The following is a 25,542-nucleotide window of genomic DNA, read 5'->3' as shown; positions in this document are numbered from 1 at the left end:
CTATCTAGATTTTTGTAAACTCCAAGTCAGGGTTATAGTTTACCTCTGCCCTTGTCATCTCAGGGTCCCCACAAGCGCCAACATTTCTGGATCTCCCGCTTAGAACCACTAGAGTTGCTTTCTCTACTTCCTTACTGGATCTCTGATCTGGTCCCAAGTCCTGCCCGCTGTACTCCAGTTTCTCAGCCACTTATCAGTTGTCAGTTTAGAAGAACACTATCCTCATCCTTTCTTGGTACACATCCCCTAGACAGGCCTTCTTGCTTCTCAGTTTTTCACTTCTTTCTTACTTTAACTTTGTCTACAACTAGGCTCTATTAGCTCCCATTTTATAGACTAAACCTCTCCAATTATTCCAGATTTTACTGCATACTTACTGTATTTTTCGGACTATAAAACGCACTGGACCATAAGACGCACCTAGGTTTTAGAGGAGGAAATTAGGAAAAAAAAATGTAAGCAAAAAATGTGGCCATGATGCACTGTTATGGGGGAGGGGGTCTGCTGCTGACACCGGTATTGGGGTAATGTCCCCCAATTCTGTTAATATACTCCATCCTGGAATGTATGGCCCCTCCTTCCTGGTTTACGTGGCCCTCATCCCCATCCTGGTATGCATGGCTCCCTTTGATCCCCCATCCTAGTACACATGGCACCCTTTGATCCCCCATCCTGGTACGCATGGCACCCCTTGATCCCCCATCCTGGTACGCATGGCACCCCTTGATCCCCCATCCTGGTACGCATGGCACCCCTTGAGCCCCCATCCTGGCGAACAATGGCACCCCTTGAGCCCCCATCCTGGCACGCATGGCACCCCTTGAGCCCCCATCCTGGCACGCATGGCACTCCTTGAGCCCCCATCCTGGCACTCATGGCACCCCTTGAGCCCACATCCTGGCATTCATGGCACCCCTTGAGCCCCCATCCTGGCATGCATAGCACTCCTTGAGCCCCCATCCTGGTATGCATGGCACTCCTTGAGCCCCCATCCTGGTATGCATGGTACCCCTTGAGCCTTCATCACGCTGCCCACGAAAAATATGAACAATCATACTCACCTCCTCTCTCCTCCAGGGCTGTCCCGCTCTATTGCCGACACTCTCACTGTGTGAGCCACGCATGGCAGGGCGCGTATGGCATCCCTGCCATGCGCTCTCACACAGTGAAGTGCTGTGCCGGAATAGTCACTGCTCCCGGTGCCGGGACTCTGTGCATGGGGAGCAGTGACCATTCAGTCTCTTCAATAGTGCGCACACTGTACTGCAGCGCGGCTCCTGGTGCCGCTCTGCGGTCAGTGTGCCTGCTATTAAAGACCATGGATATTCACTACAACCCATGGGAGTGGGTTGTAGGGAATATGTATGAGCTTTAATAGTGGGCACAATGACCGCAGAGCAGCAGCAGGAGCCATGCTGTGGCTTCAGTGTGGGCGTAGGGAGCAGGGAATATTCATTTTCTTTAGTAGCGGACACAGTGTAGGCTGCAGCAGGCGGCTGCTTCCTCCTGTGGTTCGCTGATCCCACGCTGCCGCTCCCCCCAGCCCTCCGACCACGCACAGCAATAGTATATAGGTATATAGTATTCGGACTATAAGACGCACCCCCCACTTTCCTCCAAAATTTTGGAGGAAAAAGGTGCGTCTTATAGTCCGAAAAATACGGTAATATCCTGTCTCAAGAACTAACAATGAGCAGTATATGCTTACAAGGCCTCAGTCTACAGAGCCCCACATAGAAAGCATGCACAACTAAAGTCTATTGTATATACAGTGAACCACCTAGAAACATCTCCCAAGACTCCCCTCTGCTGCAGGGCTGACCCTCTGTAACTCTCCCCTGCCCAGCTGCTGGGCTGACCCTCTGTAACTCTCCCCTGCCCAGCTGCAGGGCTGACCCTCTGTAACTCTCCCCTTCCCAGCTGCAGTGCCGACCCTCTGTAACTCTCCCCTGCCCAGCTGCAGGGCTGACCCTCTGTAACTCTCCCTTGCCCGGCTGCAGGGCTGACCCTGTGTAACTCTCCTGCCCAGCTGCAGGGCTGACCCTCTGTAACTCTCCCCTGCCCAGCTGCAGGGCTGACCCTCTGTAACTCTCCCCTGCCCAGCTGCAGGGCTGACCCTCTATAACTCTCCCCTGCCCAGCTGCAGGGCTGACCCTCTGTAACTCTCCCCTGCCCAGCTGCAGGGCTGACCCTCTGTAACTCTCCCCTGCCCAGCTGCAGGGCTGACCCTCTGTAACTCTCCCCTGCCCAGCTGCAGGGCTGACCCTCTGTAACTCTCCCCTGCCCAGCTGCAGGGCTGACCCTCTGTAACTCTCCCCTGCCCAGCTGCAGGGCTGACCCTCTGTAACTCTCCCCTGCCCAGCTGCAGGGCTGACCCTCTGTAACTCTCCCCTGCCCAGCTGCAGGGCTGACCCTCTGTAACTCTCCCCTGCCCAGCTGCAGGGCTGACCCTCTGTAACTCTCCCCTGCCCAGCTGCAGGGCTGACCCTCTGTAACTCTCTCCTGCCCAGCTGCAGGGCTGACCCTCTGTAACTCTCCCCTGCCCAGCTGCAGGGCTGACCCTCTGTAACTCTCCCCTGCCCAGCTGCAGGGCTGACCCTCTGTAACTCTCCCCTGCCCAGCTGCAGGGCTGACCCTCTGTAACTCTCCCCTTCCCAGCTGTCTACGCTCAGATCCTAATCCTATAAAGCATCTCTGGGACGAGGTAGAATTGATTGTTCAGAACATCTCAGCACCTTCATGTAATTTGTGGCAACTGAAAGAACCTATCCTGTTGGCATGGGCCAGTATTCCTGGAGAACAATCTCAACACCTTGTGCAATCTATGACGCCATACATTACTACAGTTCTGAAGGCCATTGGAGGCCCAATGCACTACTAGATGGGTGTCTCTAGTAATGTGGCCATTCAGTGTATGTTTTATACTTGGTGGAGATGACAGGATAAAGCTGATCATAGACATTAGATGTTGTCTGGATCTTCTCACAATGTGGCCATTCAGTGTATGTTTTATACTTGGTGGAGATGACAGGATAAAGCTGATCATAGACAGTAGATGTTGTCTGGATCTTCTCACAATGTGGCCATTCAGTGTATGTTTTATATCTGGTGGAGATGACAGGATAAAGCTGATCATACACATTAGATGTTGTCTGGATCTTCTCACAATGTGGCCATTCAGTGTATGTTTTATATCTGGTGGAGATGACAGGATAAAGCTGATCATAGACAGTAGATGTTGTCTTCATCTGTCTGTGACATTTACAATATTTCTTTCAGGGTGAAGATCTGCCCCATATTAATACTACAGAGACATATGTGAGGGGTGATGAGCGGTGTAAAGAGGAGATTCCTACAGATAACCGCACAGGTGAGTAGTGACCACTAAATGAAGAGAAGTCACAGGTATTAGTCACTGGCGTGTATAATAATTTTAGGTGTTGATGTATTTCAGAGTATGTTCACATGGAACTTCTGATGTGGATTTTACGGTTAAAGGTTTAGGGGCTGATTCATTAAGACAGGCTCTGTGCACCCCAGTCTGAATCAAGGCGTGAGGAGGGATAAGATGCACATCACTTAATGAATTCACCAGAAATGGTACTCAAGTCAGGGACAGACTGGAGAAACATGTCTGCCGGGCTTAAGTTACGCTACTGGAGTGACATAACTGTTGATTAATTTGGTGGGCACCACCAAGCCCTGTGTATACTCTACCCACTTTGGAGGAGCTGCTGGGACTTGTGAGAAAATGTCAAAACATGTTAAATTTTGGACACAACTTCACACTATCTAAAAATTTAGCAGCTTTTCAAATTGTTTTAACAAACAGTAAACAGATCGCTCATCCAGTGCCTGATGCGTGCTGCCAACCGATTGGGCAGCATTCACTTTAAAGTGAACCTATCAGTAGGATCGATCCTCATAAGTCGTCTATATGGGCACACTGACCACAGGAAGCTGAATAAAATGATACCTTGAGATCTGTGATCTGATGTCTTATTCCAGTGAAATCCACATTTTTCTTATTATGTAAATGAGCTGTTGAGTTCTATGTCTGGCCTATAGATCTTTACAGCTGATTTACATAATAAGAAAAATGTTTTATCTCAGTATAATCCTATTTATTTGAAAACACCTTAAATGATTGAGTAATATTTCACAGAGAATTAGATATATCTAAGAACAACCAAGTGCATAATTTCACCTTGGCAAAAGAACTGATATTGAAATTGCTCATAAAAAATGTATTTTTTGTTAGTAATAATCATGTAAAAACATTTTAAAACAAGAAAGGGTGAAGAGTTGAGAGAGGGACTTAGACTCTGGTGATGTACAAGCAGCAGGTAAAGTCACATACAATAGTATCGATGCAAACCAATTGCAGGTAAGTAATTTCAAGGTTGTGGAAATCTAGGTATAACATTGATATACAGATTGTCATTTCTTCTAACAGATCACATATTATGAAGTACCTTAGCATATTAACTACTAAAGTGCAATGTGCTCAAACTGAATTATTATTGTGAAATCCTTCACCAGGTGTGGTCAGGGTTATTAGAACGCCTCTAGCAGTGGTATACCTATTTTGGCACCTTCTTGCAATGACTGAGGTTTGACCACATCCTGCAATAGGCACCTTTTTTTCCAGACACCAAATTTACAAATAGGGTTGAGGTTGGTTTATTATTTGTGGCATTATTATACACTTGCTACAGAATTTATCATCAATAACCTGTGGAAGCCTTTATAGCAACAAATTATTTTAGCGTGATTTATTGCATTTGACTTTTAGGGTGGTTCTGGATAGTGAGGTGACATCAGAGCTCATAGCTCAGCAATAGGAAGAGAAAGCTCTAAAACTTTTGACAATTACTTCAGGCTGTGTGTGTTGTACAGCTACACAAGTGAAGAAAATGAGTGTGGTGTTCTGTGACTAATGCAGAGATTCAGTTGACCAGTAGAGAGAGACAGAAGAGAGGTGCCAGCAGAAGAGCCAGAGCCAGTGAGATTGATCTGAGAAGGTGTTGATGGACTGGCATCTTTTCTTTCTTTATTTGAATTACACATTTTTTTTCTAATTTCTTGATGCACTAGAAAGCAGCAAGCCAGCACAATATTTTTCAAAGACAATAAAATCTGAACTAAGTTTCTGTAAGAGAAAATGTACTTGTCACAAGTGAATGACTGAACTGAATTTGTGCATTTCTTTTGTATTCATTTTTGTGAAATTGAGAATAATTATATTTTAATAAAATACTAAATATAATTGACCTAAATCAAGACTGTGATATGTGACTATCTACCTCACTAAGTGGTGTGTGTGTGTCAGAAATTTTTTTTTTAATTGACACCTGTTTTTCACATACATATAAACCCCACATCGATTCTACTCTAGTTGCTACATTTTTGGACATGTACCGTACAGACCAAAAGTTTGGACACACCTTCTCATTTAAAGATTTTTTTGTATTTTCATGACTTTGAAAATTGTACATTCACACGGAAGGCATCAAAACTATGAATTAACACATGTGGAATTATATACTTAACAAAAAAGTGTGAAACAACTGAAAATATGTCTTATATTCTAGGTTCTTCAAAGTAGCCACCTTTTGCTTTGATGACTGCTTTGCACACTCTTGGCATTCTCTTGATGAGCTTCAAGAGGTAGTCACCGGAAATGATTTTCACTTCACAGGTGTGCCCTGTCAGGTTTAATAAGTGGGATTTCTTGCCTTCTAAATGGGGTTGGGACCATCAGTTGTGTTGTGCAGAAGTCAGGTGGATACACAGCTGATAGTCCTACTGAATAGACTGTTAGCTGCTTTTTTCTTGCCATAATACAAATTCTAAGTAAAGAAAAAACGAGTGGCCATCATTACTTTAACCCCTTCGCAACCTTGGGTTTTGTCGTTTTTGCATTTTCGTTTTTGCTCCCCTTGTTCCCAGAGCCATAGCGTCTTTATTTTTTGGGCAATATGGCCTTGTGAGGGCTTATTTTTTGCGGGACAAGTTGTACTTTTCAACGCCATTACTAGTTTTACCATATCGTGTACGGGAAAAAAATTCCAAGTGCGGTAAAATTCCAAAAAAAGTGCAATACCACAGTTGTTTTTATTTATTTTTTTTACCACGTTCACTGAATGCTAAAACTGACTTGCCATTCTTATTCTCCAGGTCATTACGAGTTCGTAGACACCAAACATGTATAGGTTATTTTATATTTAAGTGGTGAAAAAAAATTCCAAAATTTGGTAAAAAAAAACTAAAAAAAAATAGCGCCATTTTCCGAGACCTGTAGCGTCTCCATTTTTCGGGATCTGGGGCTGGGTGAGGGCTTATTTTTTGCGCGCCGGGCTGACGTTTTTATTGATAACATTTTGGGGTAGATCCGATGTTTTGATCGCCCCCGTTATTGCATTTTATTGCAATTTTGCGGCGACCAAAAAACGTAATTCTGGCGTTTAGAATTTTTTTCTCGTTACACCGTTTACCAATCGGATTAGTTCTTTTTTTATATTGATAGATGGGGCGATTCTGAACGCGGCGATACCAAATATGTGTATGTGTTTTTTTTTTTTATATATTTTATTTTGAATGGGGCAAAAGGGGGGTGATTTAAACTTTTATTTTTTTTTTATATTTTTAAAAACATTTTTTTTTCACTTACTGCATGCTTCAATAGTCTCCATAGGAGACTAGAAGCAGCAGTTGTCTGATCGTCTCTGCTACATACAGGGGATCAGCAGATCCCCTGCATATAGCAGAAATGGTCCTGTGCTATGAGCGCCGACCACTAGGTGGCGCTCATAGCGACGAGATCATCACATCCACAGGCGTCTGCTGCAGACCCTAGGTTGTCATGCACGCCCATCGGTGACCCGCGATCACGTGACGAGGTCGCCGGTGGGCGGGGCTTATGACGCGCAACCCGGAAGCGCGCGTTAAATGTCGTTGTCGGAGATTGACAGCGGCATTTAACATGTTAACAGCCGCGGGTGGATCGCGATTCCACCCGCGGCTGTTGCGGGCACATGTCAGCTGTAAGAATCAGCTGACATGTGCTCGGTTCAGTGAGGGCTCAGCGCAGCTGCCCTCACTGAACCAGGGGTACGCAAATGTGCGTACTAATACGGCATGGGCTCTAAAGGGGTTAAGAAATGAAGGTTAGTCAGTCCGAAAAATTGGGCAAACTTTGAATGTGTCCCCAAGTGCAGTTGCAAAAAACATCAAGCGCTACAAAGAAACTGGCTCACATGAGGACCGCCCCAGGAAAGGAAGACCAAGAGTCACCTCTGCTTCTGAGGATAAGTTTATCCGAGTCACCAGCCTCAGAAATCGCAGGTCAACAGCAGCTCAGATTAGAGACCAGGTCAATGCCACACAGAGTTCTAGCAGCAGACACATCTCTACAACAACTGTTAAGAGGAGACTTTGTGCAGCATGCCTTCATGGTAAAATAGCTGCTAGGAAACCACTGCTAAGGACAGGCAACAGGCGGAAGAGACTTGTTTGGGCTAAAGCACACAAGGAATGGACATTAGACCAGTGGAAATCTGTGCTTTGGTCTGATGTGTCCAAATTTGAGATCTTTGGTTCCAACCACCGTGTCTTTGTGCGACACAGAAAAGGTGAACGGATGGACTCTACATGCCTGGTTCCCACCGTGAAGCATGGAGGAGGAGGTGTGATGGTGTGGGGGTGCTTTGCTGGTGACACTGTTGGGGATTTATTCAAAATTGAAGGCATACTGAACCAGCATGGCTACCACAGCATCTTGCAGCGGCATGCTATTCCATCCGGTTTGCGTTTAGTTGGACCATCATTTATTTTTCAACAGGACAATGACCCCAAACACACCTCCAGGCTGTGTAAGGGCTATTTGACCAAGAAGGAGAGTGATGGGGTGCTACGCCAGATGACCTGGCCTCCACAGTCACCAGACCTGAACCCAATCGAGATGGTTTGGGGTGAGCTGGACCGCAGAGTGAAGGCAAAAGGGCCAACAAGTGCTAAGCGTCTCTGGGAACTCCTTCAAGATTGTTGGAAGACCATTTCCGGTGACTACCTCTTGAAGCTCATCAAGAGAATGCCAAGAGTGTGCAAAGCAGTCATCAAAGCAAAAGGTGGCTACTTTGAAGAACCTAGAATATAAGACATATTTTCAGTTGTTTCACACTTTTTTGTTAAGTATATAATTCCACATGTGTTAATTCATAGTTTTGATGCCTTCAGTGTGAATGTACAATTTTCATAGTCATGAAAATACAAAAAAATCCTTAAATGAGAAGGTGTGTCCAAACTTTTGGCCTGTACTGTACCTACGTAGCATTTCTTGCATTTAGCATGCCTTTTTTGAGAAGGGAAATGCCAAATTAATTTAAAAAAAAATCCTGTTCTTTCAATATGCATGTCTGTTTGTACACCTATATACTAGTTTATTCTGATACCCCTACACATGATACTAATACAGCAGCATTTTGCAGTTTCTGACTTTTTGGACATGTACCTACCTACCCAGCAGGTCTTCTCTTGTCATTTTTGAGAAGGGGAAATAATTTAGGTTGAATAGATAAACTTTTGTCAAAGTATAGTGTTGTAAAAATGTATGGATAAAGAAATAGTGGCAATGAACCGGTGAGAGTAAGTGAGGAAAAAAACATTCACAAATTCTTCTAGTTGATATAGTGGATGAGATGAACAGTCAGCCTTTGTGCTTGGATGAAATGGGCCCAAAACAGATGTAGGTCATGATTCAAGCCCTTAGCTGTGTTGGTGGCTCTGTCAGCCATATTAATAAGGGCACCGGTAGTACCACCTTAGGTACAGTGGTACTCTGCGTCAGAGCAAAGTTAGAGATAGTAATTCGGCTGAAGTGTAAAGAGATCTGAAAATTTCCTTCAAGACAACTGTTAGCTGAGTAAGAGGTGATGATGAGGATTGTGTAATGGACAAAACTTGAACATCAGATCAGGTGACGAGGTGATGTCATCGGGGAGGAAAGTGGTGGCATTGGCAATAAAGAGAGTAGCCAAGGTTCGGCCAAAATATCTTTCTTTGGGCAGATGTGCTTCTTCTGCAGTCAGCTTTGTAACAAGTGATGCCACAACTGATGTTGCTAGAGGAGGCTCAATAGCACCTGAAAGCTTTATTCATGGCTGTACTGGTGGGGAGTTGTTTTGCAATGTGAAGGCTTTGCAGGAGGAATGAACAGTTCATAATACAGGCTCGAAAATACTAGGAGCTACAGCTCTTTATAAACACATGAAGCAACACCATCTACTAATTTGGGAAAAGAAAGCTGACCAGCTATGAGCAAGGCTCAATCTATTCTCTTACACATTCTCCTTGCACATGTATTTTTTGTATCCAGGCTGCATTCCCAAGTAAGTACCTGGTCAGTGTCATCATTTTCGTGATCCACAAATACTGTTTTTCATACTCCTACTCCTCTATTTCTATCTCACTGTCAGGCATCTGTCCCTGAGTGTGTGACAATGAAACAGTTGTACACTCCCAGTCATCCACTTGTGCCAAACTCAACTCCAACCAGGTCAAGTTGCTGTTGGCGTCATTACTGATGTTCCAATTGGTGAACTCCACAGAATTTCGAGAAATGATGGTGTGTTCTCAGCCTTGCTAGAAGATGCCATTATTTCTTACAGAAAGGGGTGCCTGCTCTGTGTTCTCATGGGTAAGATTACGTGGACACTTTTTCTTGGCATTAAGCTTGAATGTGCTCTGCACCATAGAGCAGAATCTACAGTCATGTACAGTACATGTCTTTCATGACTCGCTGTGCAAAGTTTTTGATCTGCAGCAATGCAGCCTTGCAACCAGGTTGGGTGCTAAGTCTTGATCCACCTCCAAGCAGCTATTACAATTGCTAACGATCTGTAGTTTAACATCATCTGGACATGCGAGAAGGCTACTGGAGCAAAGTATTGGAGGATGGATGAGACCAAAATAAAGCTTTTTGGTTTAAATGAAAAGTGTTGTGTGGAGAAAGAAAAACACTGCTTTGCTGCAAAAAAAAAAAAAAGCACTGAGTTAGTACAATATGGATATGCATTCAAGTAAGTGGTGACAGCCTGGGAGAACATGTACATGGAGCAGAAAAACATAAGGGACTCTCTAAATTGATATTCAGTCCTGATGGCTTATCTGAGTCCCAAGCGTTGAGCAAAACGCCAGAAGAGTGCTGATATCAGATCAACTTCAGGTTGACATGAGGGAAGGAAAAACGTAACAGATATAACAAAAGGGAATAAACAATAACAGAATTCAACTACTGGGATACCTGGGGATCTGAGGTTGGGAAAGTATCCATCCAAAGACCCCAGACCTTTAGAGATTTTTAGCTGGACCTCCCCTATTCTAAAAGATAACTTTTTCTTTTGAAATGGTAGTGTTAGCTAGGGTCTTCAATCTACTGATTGTGGGGGTGTATATCAGCCATCCAGTGGAGAGCAATTGTTTTTTTACTGGCTAAGAATAAGGTTTACCTGAGAAAGATACGAGCATGATGCTGCCATTGTTCTTTATTTACCAACTTTTATTTAAAGACCATATCATATGCCAAAAGTTGGCATTCAGGAAATCGCAAAGGTGGTACTCTGCAGAAGGTGTCCTACCCATCTGTGTAGACGAATATGCGTCAAATTGGTTTGATATATCATTTAAAGCTGGCTCAGCTAATTGTTACACACTCAAAATGAGGGCATTAGGTCTCTACTTCTCTACAACCAACAGATGGTGTGGATTATCATATATTTAGCATTGATATATTGAGTTGCTAAGTCAGTTTACTGATGAGTACACACTTGGGTCAACATGTACTCAAGTGTGACGACGCAGCATTTGTTCATGTTTAGGCCAGACGTCTTTCTTTGGTGGATCAAGTGACATAGGCCATTGTTATACAAGTCTGAACTTTGACTCTTGAGTTGATGTTGTTGCAGCATATTGTGTTGCTCTCTTTGGAGGATAGGGGCGCAGGGTCATTGAACAATCTATGTTTGCTAATATGTTGATTATCCATTGTATAAGTCCCTGCAACTTGTTGACCTGCAAGTAGTCTCGAAGTAGTTTCGAAAGACAGCCAGGCCAGCGGACGAGAGCACCCACTGACCCTCGTGTCTCCACGCTTGGTGGCAAAAGTTGGATACTACTCCGCCCGGCGGATCCGAGGGTGCTGCTGGGGGTTGATGTTCGTAGACCCCATCCAAGGGCTCCACAACCAGGGAGGCACATATACAGACCAAGGCGACAATAGGTGAGGCATATACAGCAGGTTTCGGATGCCACTATGTCAAACACCACCAGCTTGGCCTTAAGAAGAGGACCGGAGTGGATATACAGTCTCAACAGTAAACTGCAACTACAGAAGTTGTTGCAGCTTTGACGGATGAAATACAGGGCCACTGAAACTCAAGTCGGGTTTGATTCAGGAATTGGTCCTTTGGGATGCCCAGAACTTCGTGGAGGATGACGAAAACTCTGCTGATGTGGGCCCATAGGTATTAAACTGCTTGCCAGAGCAAGGATCCAGTGACGATCTGGAATCAACCCAGTCCCCAGCAGCCTGAATCCAGGAGTTGTTGGTTGTATTGGGACCTGGAGCTTCAAGGTGCCAATCATGAACATGAAAGCAATGCCAGGAGATGACTCTGGAACTGATCATAAAATTGACAGCAAAGATTAGATCAAGCTGCACAAATGGAATTGACAACATACCTGATGGTTTTTTTTGTGCGATCTGCACAACCAATTTACATCACTTTACATGGATGAAAAAAAGCATAAGTAATTATGGACACATGTAAAGACTATTACTGAACAAACCAGCAAGACAATGAACAAAAGGTAGAAGACATCCCCACAGACATGGTTAACAGATGAGACCCTAAAAATCATCGAAGGAAGACGAATGGCAAAAGGTAACAAGCAAGATGCAGACAACATCAGTAAAAGACTAAAGAGAACCATTCGAGCAGACACAGAACTTTATTACCAAACGATATGTACAGAGATAGAAAGTGAACATCTGAAGGGCAAAACAAGAAAGGCATATCAAAAGATCAGAGATGCGGCAAAAGATTCAACCAAGAGTGGGCATGTTGAAAGACAATAACAGGAACAAACTAACTGAGCCAGAACAGATCAAGAAAAGATGGAAAGAGTACACGGAGCACCTCTACAAGAACAAATCTGTGACATGGGAAGAAACTGAGACTGGAAATAAAAGAGAGCTGAACATCCTTAAAGACAGGTCATTGCTGCTATAAAGCTTCTGTCAAACAATAACACGACTGGATGTGACAATATTCCAATGGAGATAAAGTATTCTGAAGCAGCAGGTGATGTCAACAGATATTGATAACTAGTAAATGGACCAAGGACTGGACAAGCTTAATGTTTTTTCCTATACTGAAGAAAGGAGAAGCTACAGTCTGTGGAAACTATCGGATCATTATGCTCATATTCCATGCCAGCAAAATACTTCTGAAGATCTTAAAAAGATGGTTACAGCCTTACTTTGACAAAGAGCTGCCAGGGGAACAAACAGGATTCAGAAAGGCTTGGATTTCTTGGCATCCTTTTCTCTTTAGTTAGCCCCAAAATCCCCACCTTTCTGCTTATTTAGCATGTCCCACCCCCCCCTCCCCTGCACGTCACAGGACCCTATGACGTGCACTGGTGTTACTCATTTACCGCGCATGCGCACATCGCCGCTCACATGAGGAGCGCTTTGTTTCCTCCCGGCCCCGTTTGTCTCTGCACTGTTCCGCAGTGTTCTGGTCCTTCCGTGGACATTTCTGTCATTTAGAACATAAAGCCATTGGACCTTTTATATCCTCTTTCTGAGTCCATTAAAATCTGCCTTTCTGAAGTCCAACCTTAAAGACTGAGTCCTTGCTGGTCTTCCTCCTCTTGTAATCCAAAATGCGAGGATAGCATGATCGCTGCCTCCTAAATTCCCAGCCACCTTTACTTCCTCCACCATTTCCTCCCTGTGGGTAAGAATTAGGTCCAAGTGGAAGATCTTCTTGTTCTCTCTTCTACCTTTTGAAAGATAAAGTTGTCAGCAAGAAAAGATAAGAATTTTCTGGACCTATTACTTTTGCCTGAGAGGGATTCCCAATAAATATCTGGATAGTTAAAATTTCCAACGCTCACTATATCATACTTTTTTAAGAACAGAGCCATCTGATGTAAAAAGAGTTCAACCCTAGATTCAGTCTGTATAGGTGGCCTTCATTAAACCTCTACAATAGTGTCCTTTTTGTCCTTCTCTCATTGCATTCTTACCCAAACTTTTTCTGCAGAGCTACCATTCTCTGAAGCTTGTTTCTCTGTGGAGATTATACGTTTTCTAACCTACAAAGCAGCACTTCCTCCCCTCTTGTTAATCCTTTTTCTAATAAATAAGTTGTAGCATTCTAGGTGTGTATCATCCCACCAAGTTTCAGTGATGCCTATGACATCATATCTCTCTTCCTATGTTAGCAGCCCTAATTCTTCCTGGGTGCTTCCCATGCTCTGTGAATTTGTATAGACACATTTTAGTTTGTAGTCTGTTTCTCTTGCCCCGCTATTTTCAGTCAGAATTTTTTTTTTGTTCTTTATTTCCACTTCTAATAGCATGGCCCTCAGCAGAATTCATTAACTGCATATTTTTTATACACGTGGTATAGATGTGTATAAAAATGTAACATGACAACTAAGCCATGTAAATTCACCTAGACCAAGTTTTGTTAACAAAATGTTCTAAAATGTCGCATGAGTCCTTAAAAAAAAACAAAAAAAAACGGGATTCTTTGGGCCAATGGTTGAAGGGCCGTGTCAAGCCATTCACATAGATGTTCTTTTATACTGACTCGTGATGGGCGAACCCGAACAGTAAAGTTCGGGGTCCGTACTGAACACCTAGTGTTCGGGCACGAACCCTGAACATGGACTTCTTCAGGAACTCTGTTACTGTTCAGGTTCGGCTCCCCGAACACCGGCTGTTTCCAACTCTGTCATCTGCACGACAGCGCGAGAAACACTGTCGGCTCTGATCGGTGTGAAGCGCCCCCTGGGCCGTTGGGGCACCCGGGGGCTACCGTGGCTTAGGGTGGTCAGACCAGTGGTAGTCTATTATGTGCTTTGCAATGTCCGACTACGCCACCCGTGGATTGCGGTCAATAAGAACCGCCGCTGCTGAGCAGACCTCTGAGGCTGATGTTGTGAGGGCAGCAGAGTGTAGTATAACTCCCCACGGGAGGAGTTTAGCCTCAGGGCAGTGTAGAGTGATGATGGTGGTTGTGGTGTGGGGCTCCCCAGTACTAGTAGTGCTGACGCGGTGAGAAAGCACAGAGACAAGGTGTTGCAGTTCAGGTTCTTTACTCACAGTTCTCATCCAGCTCACTTGTGCACAGGTAGGACCGCCTGAGCCGTGCTGCGTCCACCAGGCAGGGGGCTCGATCAACCCCCAGGTTATTCCGGAGTGTGGCACAGGATTCCCTTCTATCCTTTCATCAGCCGTGCCCCACCAGTGACACTACTCCTGTCCAGCTGCCTCGGATCTTCTCCTGGGAGGGCTGGGTGCCCACTTTCCTGACCCTATGTGGTGTGCCTTCCTAGTAGGTGTAGTGAGGGGTCGCACCAGTAAATGATCACGACCACCGGTTTTTGGTTAAGGATTAGTCACCTCCACCAACTTGGGATCCGGTACCCTGTTCTGCCAACCCGTCACCCACAATCTCCTGGGTCCTTAGGGTTCCTTCTGCCTTTGTGTCTCTGGGCCCTTCTTCACTTTGGGTACTTCTCTTTCTTCGCTGTTCCTTTCTGTTTCTGTTCCTTTCTGTTTCTGTTCCTTTCTTCTGGCTCCGGCCTTCACCCTAGGCCTGCCTCGTGGAGCTGGGCCCAGACTGAGCCACAGCTCCCTGTCAGCCCTCTCTGGCTGAACTCCTTCTCTCACTCCACTGACTTAACTGAACTTCTTCTCTTTGAACCAAGATGGTGCCCACTTTATATACCTTCCCCTAGTGTGTGAGCTCAGGTGACAAGCAACCAATGAGCTCCTACCTATGCCCAGAAACCGTCCCCTCCTGCTCCTACATCACTGGGTATTCCTCCCCCCTCCCCACTCCAGCCAGGGACATGGTCTGTCGTGCCTGCATTACTATATAAATGGGAGCACCGTTGAGCTGTCCCCCGGAAATGGGGTGTGTGTGATGCATGCAGCTAACTGAGTCCCGGTCCACACCCCATCCTTACCCGGGAGTGGAATATCACACCTCTGGCAGAGGTGCAATACCCCTGTAGCGGCCGAACCCTCGGGGCGCTACTGGTGCTAAAGAGAATTACCGGCGGTCAGAGATCTGCTGTTCCCACACTGCCAGATGACAGCGTGAGCCAGCAGCTGTGACCAGCAGTAAAAAGCTTACTGCTGGTCACAGGCGTCGGCTGATGAGAGATAACTACCATAAAAAAAAAGTGGTCTCCCGCTGATTATTCATAACCAGCAGAGGGGAAAGCCACTCGCTGGGTGCTGATATTATTAGCCAAGATAAGGGGCAATTAGCCCAAAATGTTCCCTGGCTATTAATAACAGCTCACAGCTGTTTGATTAGCATTTACTGGCTATTTTACAGGGGGACCCAATAAAAAATTGACATAGGGTCCCCCTATAAATGCTAACAAGCAAAAGCTAAACAGACAGCTGTAGGTTGATATTGATATCCATGTAAGGGGCCATGGTTATTGGTCCCCTCCAAGACTAATAAGATCAGTCCTCAGCGGCCCCAGAAATGTCACATCAATAAGATGCGCCAATTCTTGTGCTTAGCCTTGCTCTTCCCACTTGCCCTGTGGCGTTGGCAAATAGGGTGATAGGGTTGGGGTTGATGTAAGCTTTGTATTGCCAGCAGGAATCAAGCCCATGGGTTAGTAATGGAGAGGTGTCAATAAAATGTCGCTATTACTAAGCCCATAGTCAGATTGTAAAAAAAAAACACACCCAGAATTAAGTCCTTTATTTGAAATATAGACAAATATATATAGAAGAAATTTATTTTATTAAAATAAAAGTAAAAAAGCATTATACTCACCTTAACACCTAATCCCCAATGCCAATGTCACCTGTAAAAAAAAATTAATAAATAAATAAAAAAACACCATAATCTCACCTTTCCGCCATGAAGATAATCCATACTGTCCCACGACGACCCAGATGATTGGATAGTGGTCACATCAGTGATGCAAACGCTATCCCCGCCAGCCAGCTCACACTGACACAGTGAGAATGCTCCTGCAGTGTGTAGCGGTGCCGTGAGAAAGGTCACCGGAGTTCATATCTGATGAACCCGGTCACCTCACTTACAGGATCGCTGGCTGTGTGAGTTCATCAGCATTGAACTCCAGTGAACTTTCTCACGGCAGCTCAGCACCACATACTGCAGGAGAAAATACGCTCCTGTATCAGTGTGAGCCAGCTGTCGGGGAGAGCAGTCACATTAGTGGTTGCTCTCCAAGTCATCTGGATCGTCGTGGGACAGTATGGATTATCTTCAAGGCGGACAGGTGAGTATTATGGTGGTTTAATATTTTTTGTCTTTTACAGGGGACAAGAGCTTCGGGATTAGGCGTTAAGCTGAGTATTGTGCTTTTTTATTTCAATAAAGGAGTCCATGTCTACATTTCAAATAAAATCTTCATTCTGGCTGTGTGTATTTTTTTTTTCACAATCTGGGGGTTTGTAATGGGGACATCTTATAGATGCCTCTCCATTACTAACTTGTGGGGGCTTGATGGCTTGATGTCAGAGGCCATAAAACAGCTGACATTAACCCCACAACCATTACTCCACCGGGCAAGTGGGAAGAGCCAGGCAAAGCGCAGAATTGGTGCATCTAATAGATGAGCCTGTTCTGGAGTGGCTGTTGGATGCAATATCCAAAGCCCCTTCCCAGTCTGAAAATACCAGCCCCCAGATGTCTGCTTTAGCTTGGCTGGTTGCCAAAAATTGAGGGCATCCCACTCTGTTTTTAAAACTTTTTATTTAAATAATTTAAAAAAGAAAACTGCATGGGGACTTCGCTATATTTGATAACCAGCCATGATAAAGTTTACAGCTGAGGGTTGCAGCCCACAGCTGTCCGTTTTACCTGCGCTGGTTATAAAAATTAGAGGTACTGCATGTAATTTTTTAATTAATTTATTTAATACTCTCATCAGCGCCACCTGCTCTCTCTGTTATCAGCAACAGCAAGCGTAGGCTGGTTAGAGTAGTACTCTTTCATCAGCTGATGCCTGTGACCAGCGGTAAGCTTTTTACCTCCGCTCACAACTGCTGGCTCATCTGACAGCATGGTAACCGGTGCTCTCTGATGATCTTACTGCCAACCAGAGCCTGTGTTTCTCACACTGTTCGGGACTCTTTCATATGAATGGGGTCCAGGTTTGAGTTCTGGTACCCAAGCCAATGTTATTTTTTTAGCTGTTCAGCCGAATCCGCTGGACCTGAACATCCAGGGGTTTGCCCATCACTATGACTGACCCAATCCTAGATATGATGGGGCTCATGGGAGGGATCGTAGCTTCGTGGATTTTGGGGAGGGCTTGTAGGATTGGCTAAACGGGGTGTTATACCGAAAGGAATTCACCTGTTCCACATTGGGAATTCTCAATGATTAACTGTCTTATATAATCCTGTTAGGTCCACCTATACTAAACAATCCCACTTTGATTTTTCAAGAGGAAATTAACAGGATAACACAAGATGTAACTGAGCCGATTCATCACAGACACAGCGAAGCATGAATCTACATATGGGTATAATAGAGATGTGAATTTTTGAAAGGACATAATCTGGTGGCCTAACACTGTAATCTAACAGTCAGTCTTTTGTGATCCATTGTCTTATTCTGTCAATAATTGAATTGTATTACAGTTAGCATGAAAATGATATACAGTATATTACAATCTAAACCGTAACATTCCAATGAAAAATAATAATCATTTTTATGCTTAGCAGGTGACTGTATCGGGAGCTCAGAGGGACGTCTGATAATTTCAGATTTTGTAGCAGATAATCTTGGTGTCACACCTGATACATGTGAAGACCAGGTCATTATACTTGATACACCTGAAGCCCTTCTCAGAAAAAATCTGTCATCTGATCCTTTTCAACAGGTTTTTTTTTCTGCTTCAACAAAGACAAATATGCAAAACAAAAGCCACAGAAGGGCTAATGAACATGAAATGTCTTACAAAGGGGAGAAACCATTTTCATGTTCAGAATGTGGAAGATGTTGCAATACTAAATCAAAACTTGTAATACATCAGAGAGGTCACACAGGGGAGAAGCCATTTTCATGTTCAGAATGTGGGAAATGTTGCATTACTAAATCAAAGCTTGTCATGCATCAAAGAAGTCACACAGGGGAAAAGCCATTTTCATGTTCAGAATGTGGGAAATGTTACATTACTAATTCAAGACTTTTAATTCATAAAAGAACTCACACAGGGGAGAAGCCATATTCATGTTCAGAATGTGGGAAATGTTTTAATTGGCAAGGAAATCTTGTTACACATCTGAGAATTCATGCAGAGGAGAACCCATTTTCTTGTTCAGAATGTGGGAAACGTTTTAATATAAAATCAAAGCTTGGTATACATCAGAGAATTCATACAGGGGAGAAGCCATTTTTATGTTCAGAATGTGGGAAATGTTTTACAAACAAGTCATATCTTATTTCACATCAAAGAATCCACACAGGGGAGAAACCATTTTCTTGTTTAGAATGTGGGAAATGTTTTAACACAAAGTCACAGCTTGATAGACATCAGAGAATTCATACAGGGGAGAAGCCATTTTCATGTTTAGAATGTGGGAAATGTTTTACAAACAAGTCACATCTTATTTCACATCAGAAAATTCACACAGGGGAGAAACCATTTTCTTGTTCAGAATGTAGGAAATGTTTTAACACAAAATCACAGCTTGATAGACATCAGAGAATTCATACACGGGAGAAGCCTTTTTCATGTTCAGAATGTGGGAAATGTTTTAAAGATAAGTCATATTTTATTTCACATCAGAGAATTCACACAGGGGAAAACACATTTTCTTGTTCAGAATGTGGGAAATATTTTGGCAGGAAAGAACAGCTTGTTTCACATCAGAGAATTCACACAGGGAACAAGCCATATTCATGTTCAGAATGTGGGAAATATTTTAGCAGGAAAGAACAGCTTGTTTCACATCAGATAATTCACACAGGAATTAAGCTATATTCCTGTTCAGAATGTGGGAAATGTTTTACAGAAAAATCAAGCCTTGTTAGACATCAGAGAACTCACACAGGAGAGAAACCATTTTGTTGTTCAAAATGTGGGAAATGTTTTACAGACAAATCAAATCTTATTTCACATCAGAGAATTCACACAGGGGAGAAACCATTTTCTTGTTCAGAATGTGGGAAATGTTTTAGCATAAAATCACAGCTTCGTGTACATCAGAGAATTCACACGGGGGAGAAACCATTTTCTTGTTCAGAATGTGGGAAATGTTTTAACACAAAATCACAGCTTGATAGACATCAGAGAACTCACACAGGGGAGAAACCATTTTCATGTTCAAATTGTGGGAAATGTTTTACTCAGAAAATAAATCTTGTTAAACATCAGAACACACACTTGAGAAAGTAGCCATTTTCTTTGTTTTATTGACAAAATCTAAAAGAAAAAAATACAAGTTATAGTAAAGTCTCCAAAAGCAAGCGAAAACAATTTAAAGCCGTAAAGGATTGTTAAAAATTAGATAGAAAGCAAACATCTGTGGGGCAAGACCAAGATGGCAAATCTAAAGATGAAAGAGATAAGGCAAAAGTTTCAACCAAGAATGGGCAAGTTGAAAGACGACAACAGGACAAACTAACTGAGCCAGAAGAGATCAAGGAAAGATGGAGCATACGGAGCACACTCTACAAGAACAACTCTGTGATATGGGGAGAAACTAAGACTTGAAATTATAGAGAGCCGAACATCCTTAAAGACAAAGTCTTTGCTGCTAAAAAGCTTCTGTCAAACAATAAATCGCCTGGATGTGACAATTTTCCAATAGAGCTAATAAAGTATAAAGTATATTGAGCCATCACACGCCTGTGTCAACAGATATCGACAACTAGTAAATGGCCAAAGGACTGGACAGGATCGATGTATATTTCTATTCCGAAGAAGGGAGATGCTACTGACTGCGGAAACTATTAGATTATTGCGCTCATACCGCATGCCAGCAAAATACTTCTGAAGATCCTAAAAAAATGGTTACAGTCTTACTGTAACAAAGATAAAGGATGAAGCTTTCCATAGCGAAACGCGCGTCTGTTGTGATGGGTTGCTGGATCTTTGTATTGCCGGTAACATTACCTTTACTATTTTTTGCCCTATTATGTTTATGGCTTGAGGCGGTCTCCTTTTTATGTATTTCAGCTTCATGTTTGTGTATCACCATGGTCCCTATTGCAATCTATGTGCCATTTATGTTCTCATAATAATCTATTGGGATTGCTATCAATACTTTATTACTTTTTGGGCCTTGTCACCAATCAGGCTTAAATATCGATTTTTTGTATATTATAGATGTGCTGCAATGGGAACCATGATGTTACATTTTGTATCACAAGACATTGTTTTTTGAGCTTAGTATACTATAGGCACAGCAGTGCATTGTACGCTGTTTTGCCTTCCAGGTATACCCACCTTTCTTCCTGTATTTGTTTTTCCCATTTCATTATATGTGTACATACAGGTCCATCTCACTAAATTCAAATATCATCAAAAAGTTAATTTATTTCAGTTCTTCAATGCAAAAAGTGAAATTCCTATATTATATAGAGTCATTACAAACAGAGTGATCCATTTCAAGTGTTTATTTCTGTTAATGTTGATGATTATGGCTTACAGCCAATGAAAACACAAAAGTCATTATCTCATTAAATTAGAATACTTTATAACAGCTTGAAAAATGTTTTTAAAATCTGAAATGTATGTTCAGTAAATGCACTCAATACTTGGTCGGGGCTCCTTTTGCATCAATTACTGCATCAATGCGGCGTGGCATGGAGGCGATCAGCCTGTGGCACTGCTGAGGTGTTATGGAATCCCAGGTTACTTTGATAGCAGCCTTCAGCTCGTCTGCATTGTTGGGTCTGGTGTCACTCATCTTGACAATACCCCATAGATTTTCTATGGGTTTAAGATCAGGCGAGTTTGCTAGCCAATCAAGCACAGTGATACTGTTGTTTTTAAACCAGGTATTGGTACTTTTGGCAGTGTGGACATGCGCCAAGTCCTGCTGGAGAATGAAATTTCCATCTCCAAAAAAGCTTGTTGGCAGAGGGAAGCATGAAGTGCTCTAAAAATTCCTGGTAGACAGCTTTGCTGACTTTGGTCTTGATAAAACACTGTGGACCTATACCAGCAGGTGACATGGCTCCTCAAACCATCACTGATTGTGGAAACTTCACAGCACTTTGGATCGTGTGCCTCTCCACTCTTCCTCCAGACTCTGTGACCTTGATTTCCAAATGAAAATTAGAACTCTAGGACCTTGTGGAGTGTGTCAATGAATGCCTTCTGGATATCTGTCAAGTCAGCAGTCTTCCTCATGATTGTGGAGCCTACTGAAACAGACTAAGGGACCTTTTTAAACGCTTAGGAAGCCTTTGCAGGTGTTTTTTGTTAATTATTTTAATTTACTGAGAATGACTTTTGTGTTTTCATTGGCTGTAAGTCATAATCATCAACATTAACAGAAATAAACACTTGAAATAGATCACTGTTTGTAATGACTCTATATAATATGAGTTTTACTCTTTTTATTGAAGAACTGAAATAAATTCACTTTTTGATGATATTCTAATTTAGTGAGATGCACCTGTATATTTATTTATGTTTCTTTTTAAATGTATTCTAATAAAGAGATTTTTAGCCTTTCAAAAAAAAAAAAAGCTCTTGTTTCTCCTTCCCCCATGACGGCACCACGGAGAGAGGGGATCCGCTCTTCAAGGAAAGGAAACCTACAGATAAAAGGGCGGTGCCTCTCTCCCACATCAGTTGGTTTCCTGTTCTTGACGGGATCCTACAGTTCCAGAAGAGACATACCTGCGGGGTGCCAGAAAATGGACGTCGTGGAATGCCAGGCCCGGCCAGTCCGATCCAGGCAGCGGGGGTCCTCTGCCTCAGCTGGTGCGGTGTCGTTATGCGCCACCGCTGGGGTCAGTGGGCCTTTAGGGTGTGTGGAAGGGGCTCCAGACGAAGAGGACAGGGCCTGTCGAGGCCGCCGAGGTGCTGTGCTGGACCCTCCTGGTTGCGGCAGGTGGGAGCACGGCCCGGCACCGTTCTTTTCAACTTCCGGGTCTCCCATGCGTGCGCGAGTGCGCCGGGCGCCCCCGGATGGCGGGGCGCCGCAGGGCGTGACTGGGTAACCAGTCTGCGCTAGCGCGGGCGTCCTCCCGCAGGTGCGTGGGAGGAGGGGGCGCCGGGTCACCACAGGCACTATGGGAGGGACTCCCAGTGCCTGAAAAGACAGCGGAGGATGCCAGGAGCTGCTTATCAAAGCTCTGGCACGCTGTCAGGAAAGAAAAAAAAAAAAAAAAAGGAGGAAAAGAAAAGTTTATTGTATATATTTACAAATTAAATATATGCTATAGAAAAAGAAAAAAAGTGACCAGGAGCTGCCTGAGGAGCATGAGCTGCATCCTCAGTCGCCACCACCACCGCCAACCCAACGAAAGAAGAAGCCGGAAGAAACGGGGCACCAGGACCGTAACAGTGGAAGCGGGCGCTCCGGCAGATCGTCGCAGCGCAGCAAGGACTCCACCTCAGCATCCTCTAGGAGGACCCCGTCTACAAAGATAGCTCCACCTCCTGAACCGGTACCCGCTCTTCCGTCTGGTTGGTAAGTGAGCTTTGTGAAAGTCCACCTTGTAACTAGGGGCCCTCACTCTCTCTCTCTTTTTGCGTCTTATAGGGAAAAAAAAGCACAGGGAAAACAAAGAATAGGACCTGTGCACTATGCACAGAAGCCTTACCCACTACTTGGGATAAGAGACTCTGCAGCTCCTGCATTAAGCAAACTATATGCGAGGGAACCCCGAGATTTGCCTCTGAACTTAGAGACCTAATTAAATCGCAGGTTGAAAACACCATTAAATCCTTTCAGGGGCGTAAAAGGTTAAGGAAAACTAAAAACATATCCCCTGAGTCCGGATCTAGCAGTTCTGAGGATGGCGGAGATTCAGACACTTCCATCTCTTCCTCGTCTACAGATAGAGGAGGATGGAGCTGCTTCCCTATCGAGGAAACAGATAGCCTTATTAAGGCAGTCAGGTCTACCATAGGGTTAGCAGATCCCCGGCCCAAAAAATCTATCCAAGACGTAATGTTCAGCCGTCTAGAGAAAAAAAAGAGGAGATCTTTTCAAATAAATGAACATGTTCACTCTCTGATTAAGAAAGAGTGGAAAAGACCGGAGAGGAAGGGCTTCCTTTCCCCTAACCGAAAGTACCCGTTTGAGGATCCTGCATGTTCCTTTTGGGAGAAGGCGCCAAAACTGGATGTCGCCACAGCTCAAGCCTCAAAGAAATACTCCCTCCCATTTGAGGACATGGGCATCTTAAAAGACCCCATGGATAAAAAGGCAGACACCTTCCTAAAGCGTTCCTGGGAAGCCGCTGGTGGGGGGGGGTTAAAACCTGCAGTAGCTGCCACATGTACGGCCAGGTCATTAATGGTCTGGCTGGATCAGCTTGAAATACAACTGAGGCAGAAAACATCTAGAGGCACAATTCTTGAAACTATCCCGATAATGAAAGGGGCAGCGGCCTTCCTAGCTGACTCCTTGGCGGATTCCGTCAAATTAGGTGCTAGAGCAGCAGGGATCGCTAACGTGGCTAGACGAGCCCTCTGGCTCAAATGTTGGCCCTGGAATCTACAGACTAAATCTAGATTGTGCTCCATCCCCTGTGAGGGCAAGTTTCTATTTGGACCCACCCTTGATGACATCTTGGATAAAGCAGGGGACAATAAGAAGCAGTTCCCTATCCTGTCTAACACTGCTTACAGGAAACCTTTTTGAAGTAAAAGGTTTTTCCGTAGAAAACCCCCTAAAGAGTAGGATAGGTGGAAAGACAGGAGAAGAAAGACCAAAGGGTTCCTATTTAACAAACCCTCCAATGATAGCAGAAAGCCCCCCCAATGAAGATTTGCCCTGGGTGGGGGGAAGGCTATCAGGCTTTCTCCCGGCCTGAGAGCTAATATCCAACAGCTCATGGATTCTGAGCCTAATACAATCGGGCCTGAAACTCCAGTTCCTCAAATTCCCTCAGCAAAACTTTGTCATGACCCCCGAAAGGTCCTCAAACGAGGAGCAACTGGCCTTGGAGCATGAAATCCGGGGACTGGTAGGGAAGGCAGTCCTTCAGGAAGTCCCAGGGGGGGAGGAAGGCATGGGCTTCTATACTCCATTATTCCTGAGAAAAAAAACAGATGGGACGTACAGGACGATTGTGAATCTAAAACTGAACAAACTTTTGAAGGTGGAAGCCTTCAAAATGGAAACAATAAAATCATCAGTAAAAATGTTGTTTCCAGATTGTTTCATGGCCGTCCTGGATTTAAAAGACGCTTATTATCACGTCCCGATACACAAAGACTACTGGAAGTTCCTCAGAGTAGCAGTTCCTATGGGTGGAGTGGTCAAACACTATCAATATACGGCCCTCCTATTCGGCATCACCATAGCCCCAAGGGTTTTCACCAAAGTTGTTGCAGAGGTGATGGCTCGTCTATGGGAACAGAACACCCTGGTCGTCCCATAGCTAGATGACTTCCTGGTAATAGGCAGCTCCTTCCTAGACTGCAAATCCCATCTGGAAAAGGTCATGGATTCCTTGACTCGCTTAGGATGGCTTTTGAATTTGGAAAAGTCCAAAACAGAACCATGCCAAATACAGGAATACCTAGGCATCGTGCTGGATTCAAAAAGACAGGAGTGTCGTCTCCCCTCAGGGAAAATTCACAAAATCATAGGCCAGATATCACGGGCAAAGTACCACCCGTCTATGTCCCTTCGGACAGCCATGTCCCTTCTGGGCTCCCCGACAGCATGTTTTCCGACCGTCCAATGGGCTCAAATACATACCAGGATCCTGCAGTGGGAAATCCTAGAGGCAGAAAAATCCCTAAAAGGGCGTTTAGAAAGGCAGTTAACGCTATCTGCAGTAACCACACTTTCCCTAGAGTGGTGGAGGAACATAAACAATCTAGCCCGGGGGATTCCTTGGACAATCCCGACACAGCAAATCCTGACCACAGATGCAAGTCCCGGGGGCTGGGGGGCTCACCTCAACAACCTTGTAGCTTAAGGTATGGACAGACCGCCTAAAGCTAATTTCCTCAAACATGAAGGAGCTCCTAGCAGCAGAGCGGGCACTCCGGGAGTTCATGCACACACTACAAGGACACCACGTGAGGGTCTTTTCAGAC

The 25,542-nt window shown here is 44.2% G+C and overlaps 2 protein-coding genes across 2 annotated transcripts in view; one reads left to right on the top strand and one right to left on the bottom strand.

Moving 5' to 3' along the window:
* Nucleotides 1-25,542, bottom strand: part of LOC141270719 (uncharacterized) — a 477,393-nt gene that overhangs the window by 354,773 nt on the left and 97,078 nt on the right. The gene's annotated exons all lie outside the window — the stretch shown is intronic.
* Nucleotides 1-25,542, top strand: part of LOC141270771 (uncharacterized) — a 129,401-nt gene that overhangs the window by 63,209 nt on the left and 40,650 nt on the right. The window contains exons 10-11 of the mRNA XM_073680884.1: nt 3,280-3,370; nt 18,023-19,685. Of these exons, the coding sequence (XP_073536985.1) occupies nt 3,280-3,370; nt 18,023-19,685 (1,754 nt within the window). The remainder of the gene's footprint in view (nt 1-3,279; nt 3,371-18,022; nt 19,686-25,542) is intronic.

The sequence above is a fragment of the Phyllobates terribilis genome, unplaced genomic scaffold, assembly GCF_046119375.1.
Source record: "Phyllobates terribilis strain yellow unplaced genomic scaffold, ASM4611937v1 Scaffold_5__5_contigs__length_657084704, whole genome shotgun sequence".
Classification (NCBI taxonomy): domain Eukaryota; kingdom Metazoa; phylum Chordata; class Amphibia; order Anura; family Dendrobatidae; genus Phyllobates; species Phyllobates terribilis.
This window is presented reverse-complemented; position numbering and strand designations above follow the sequence as displayed.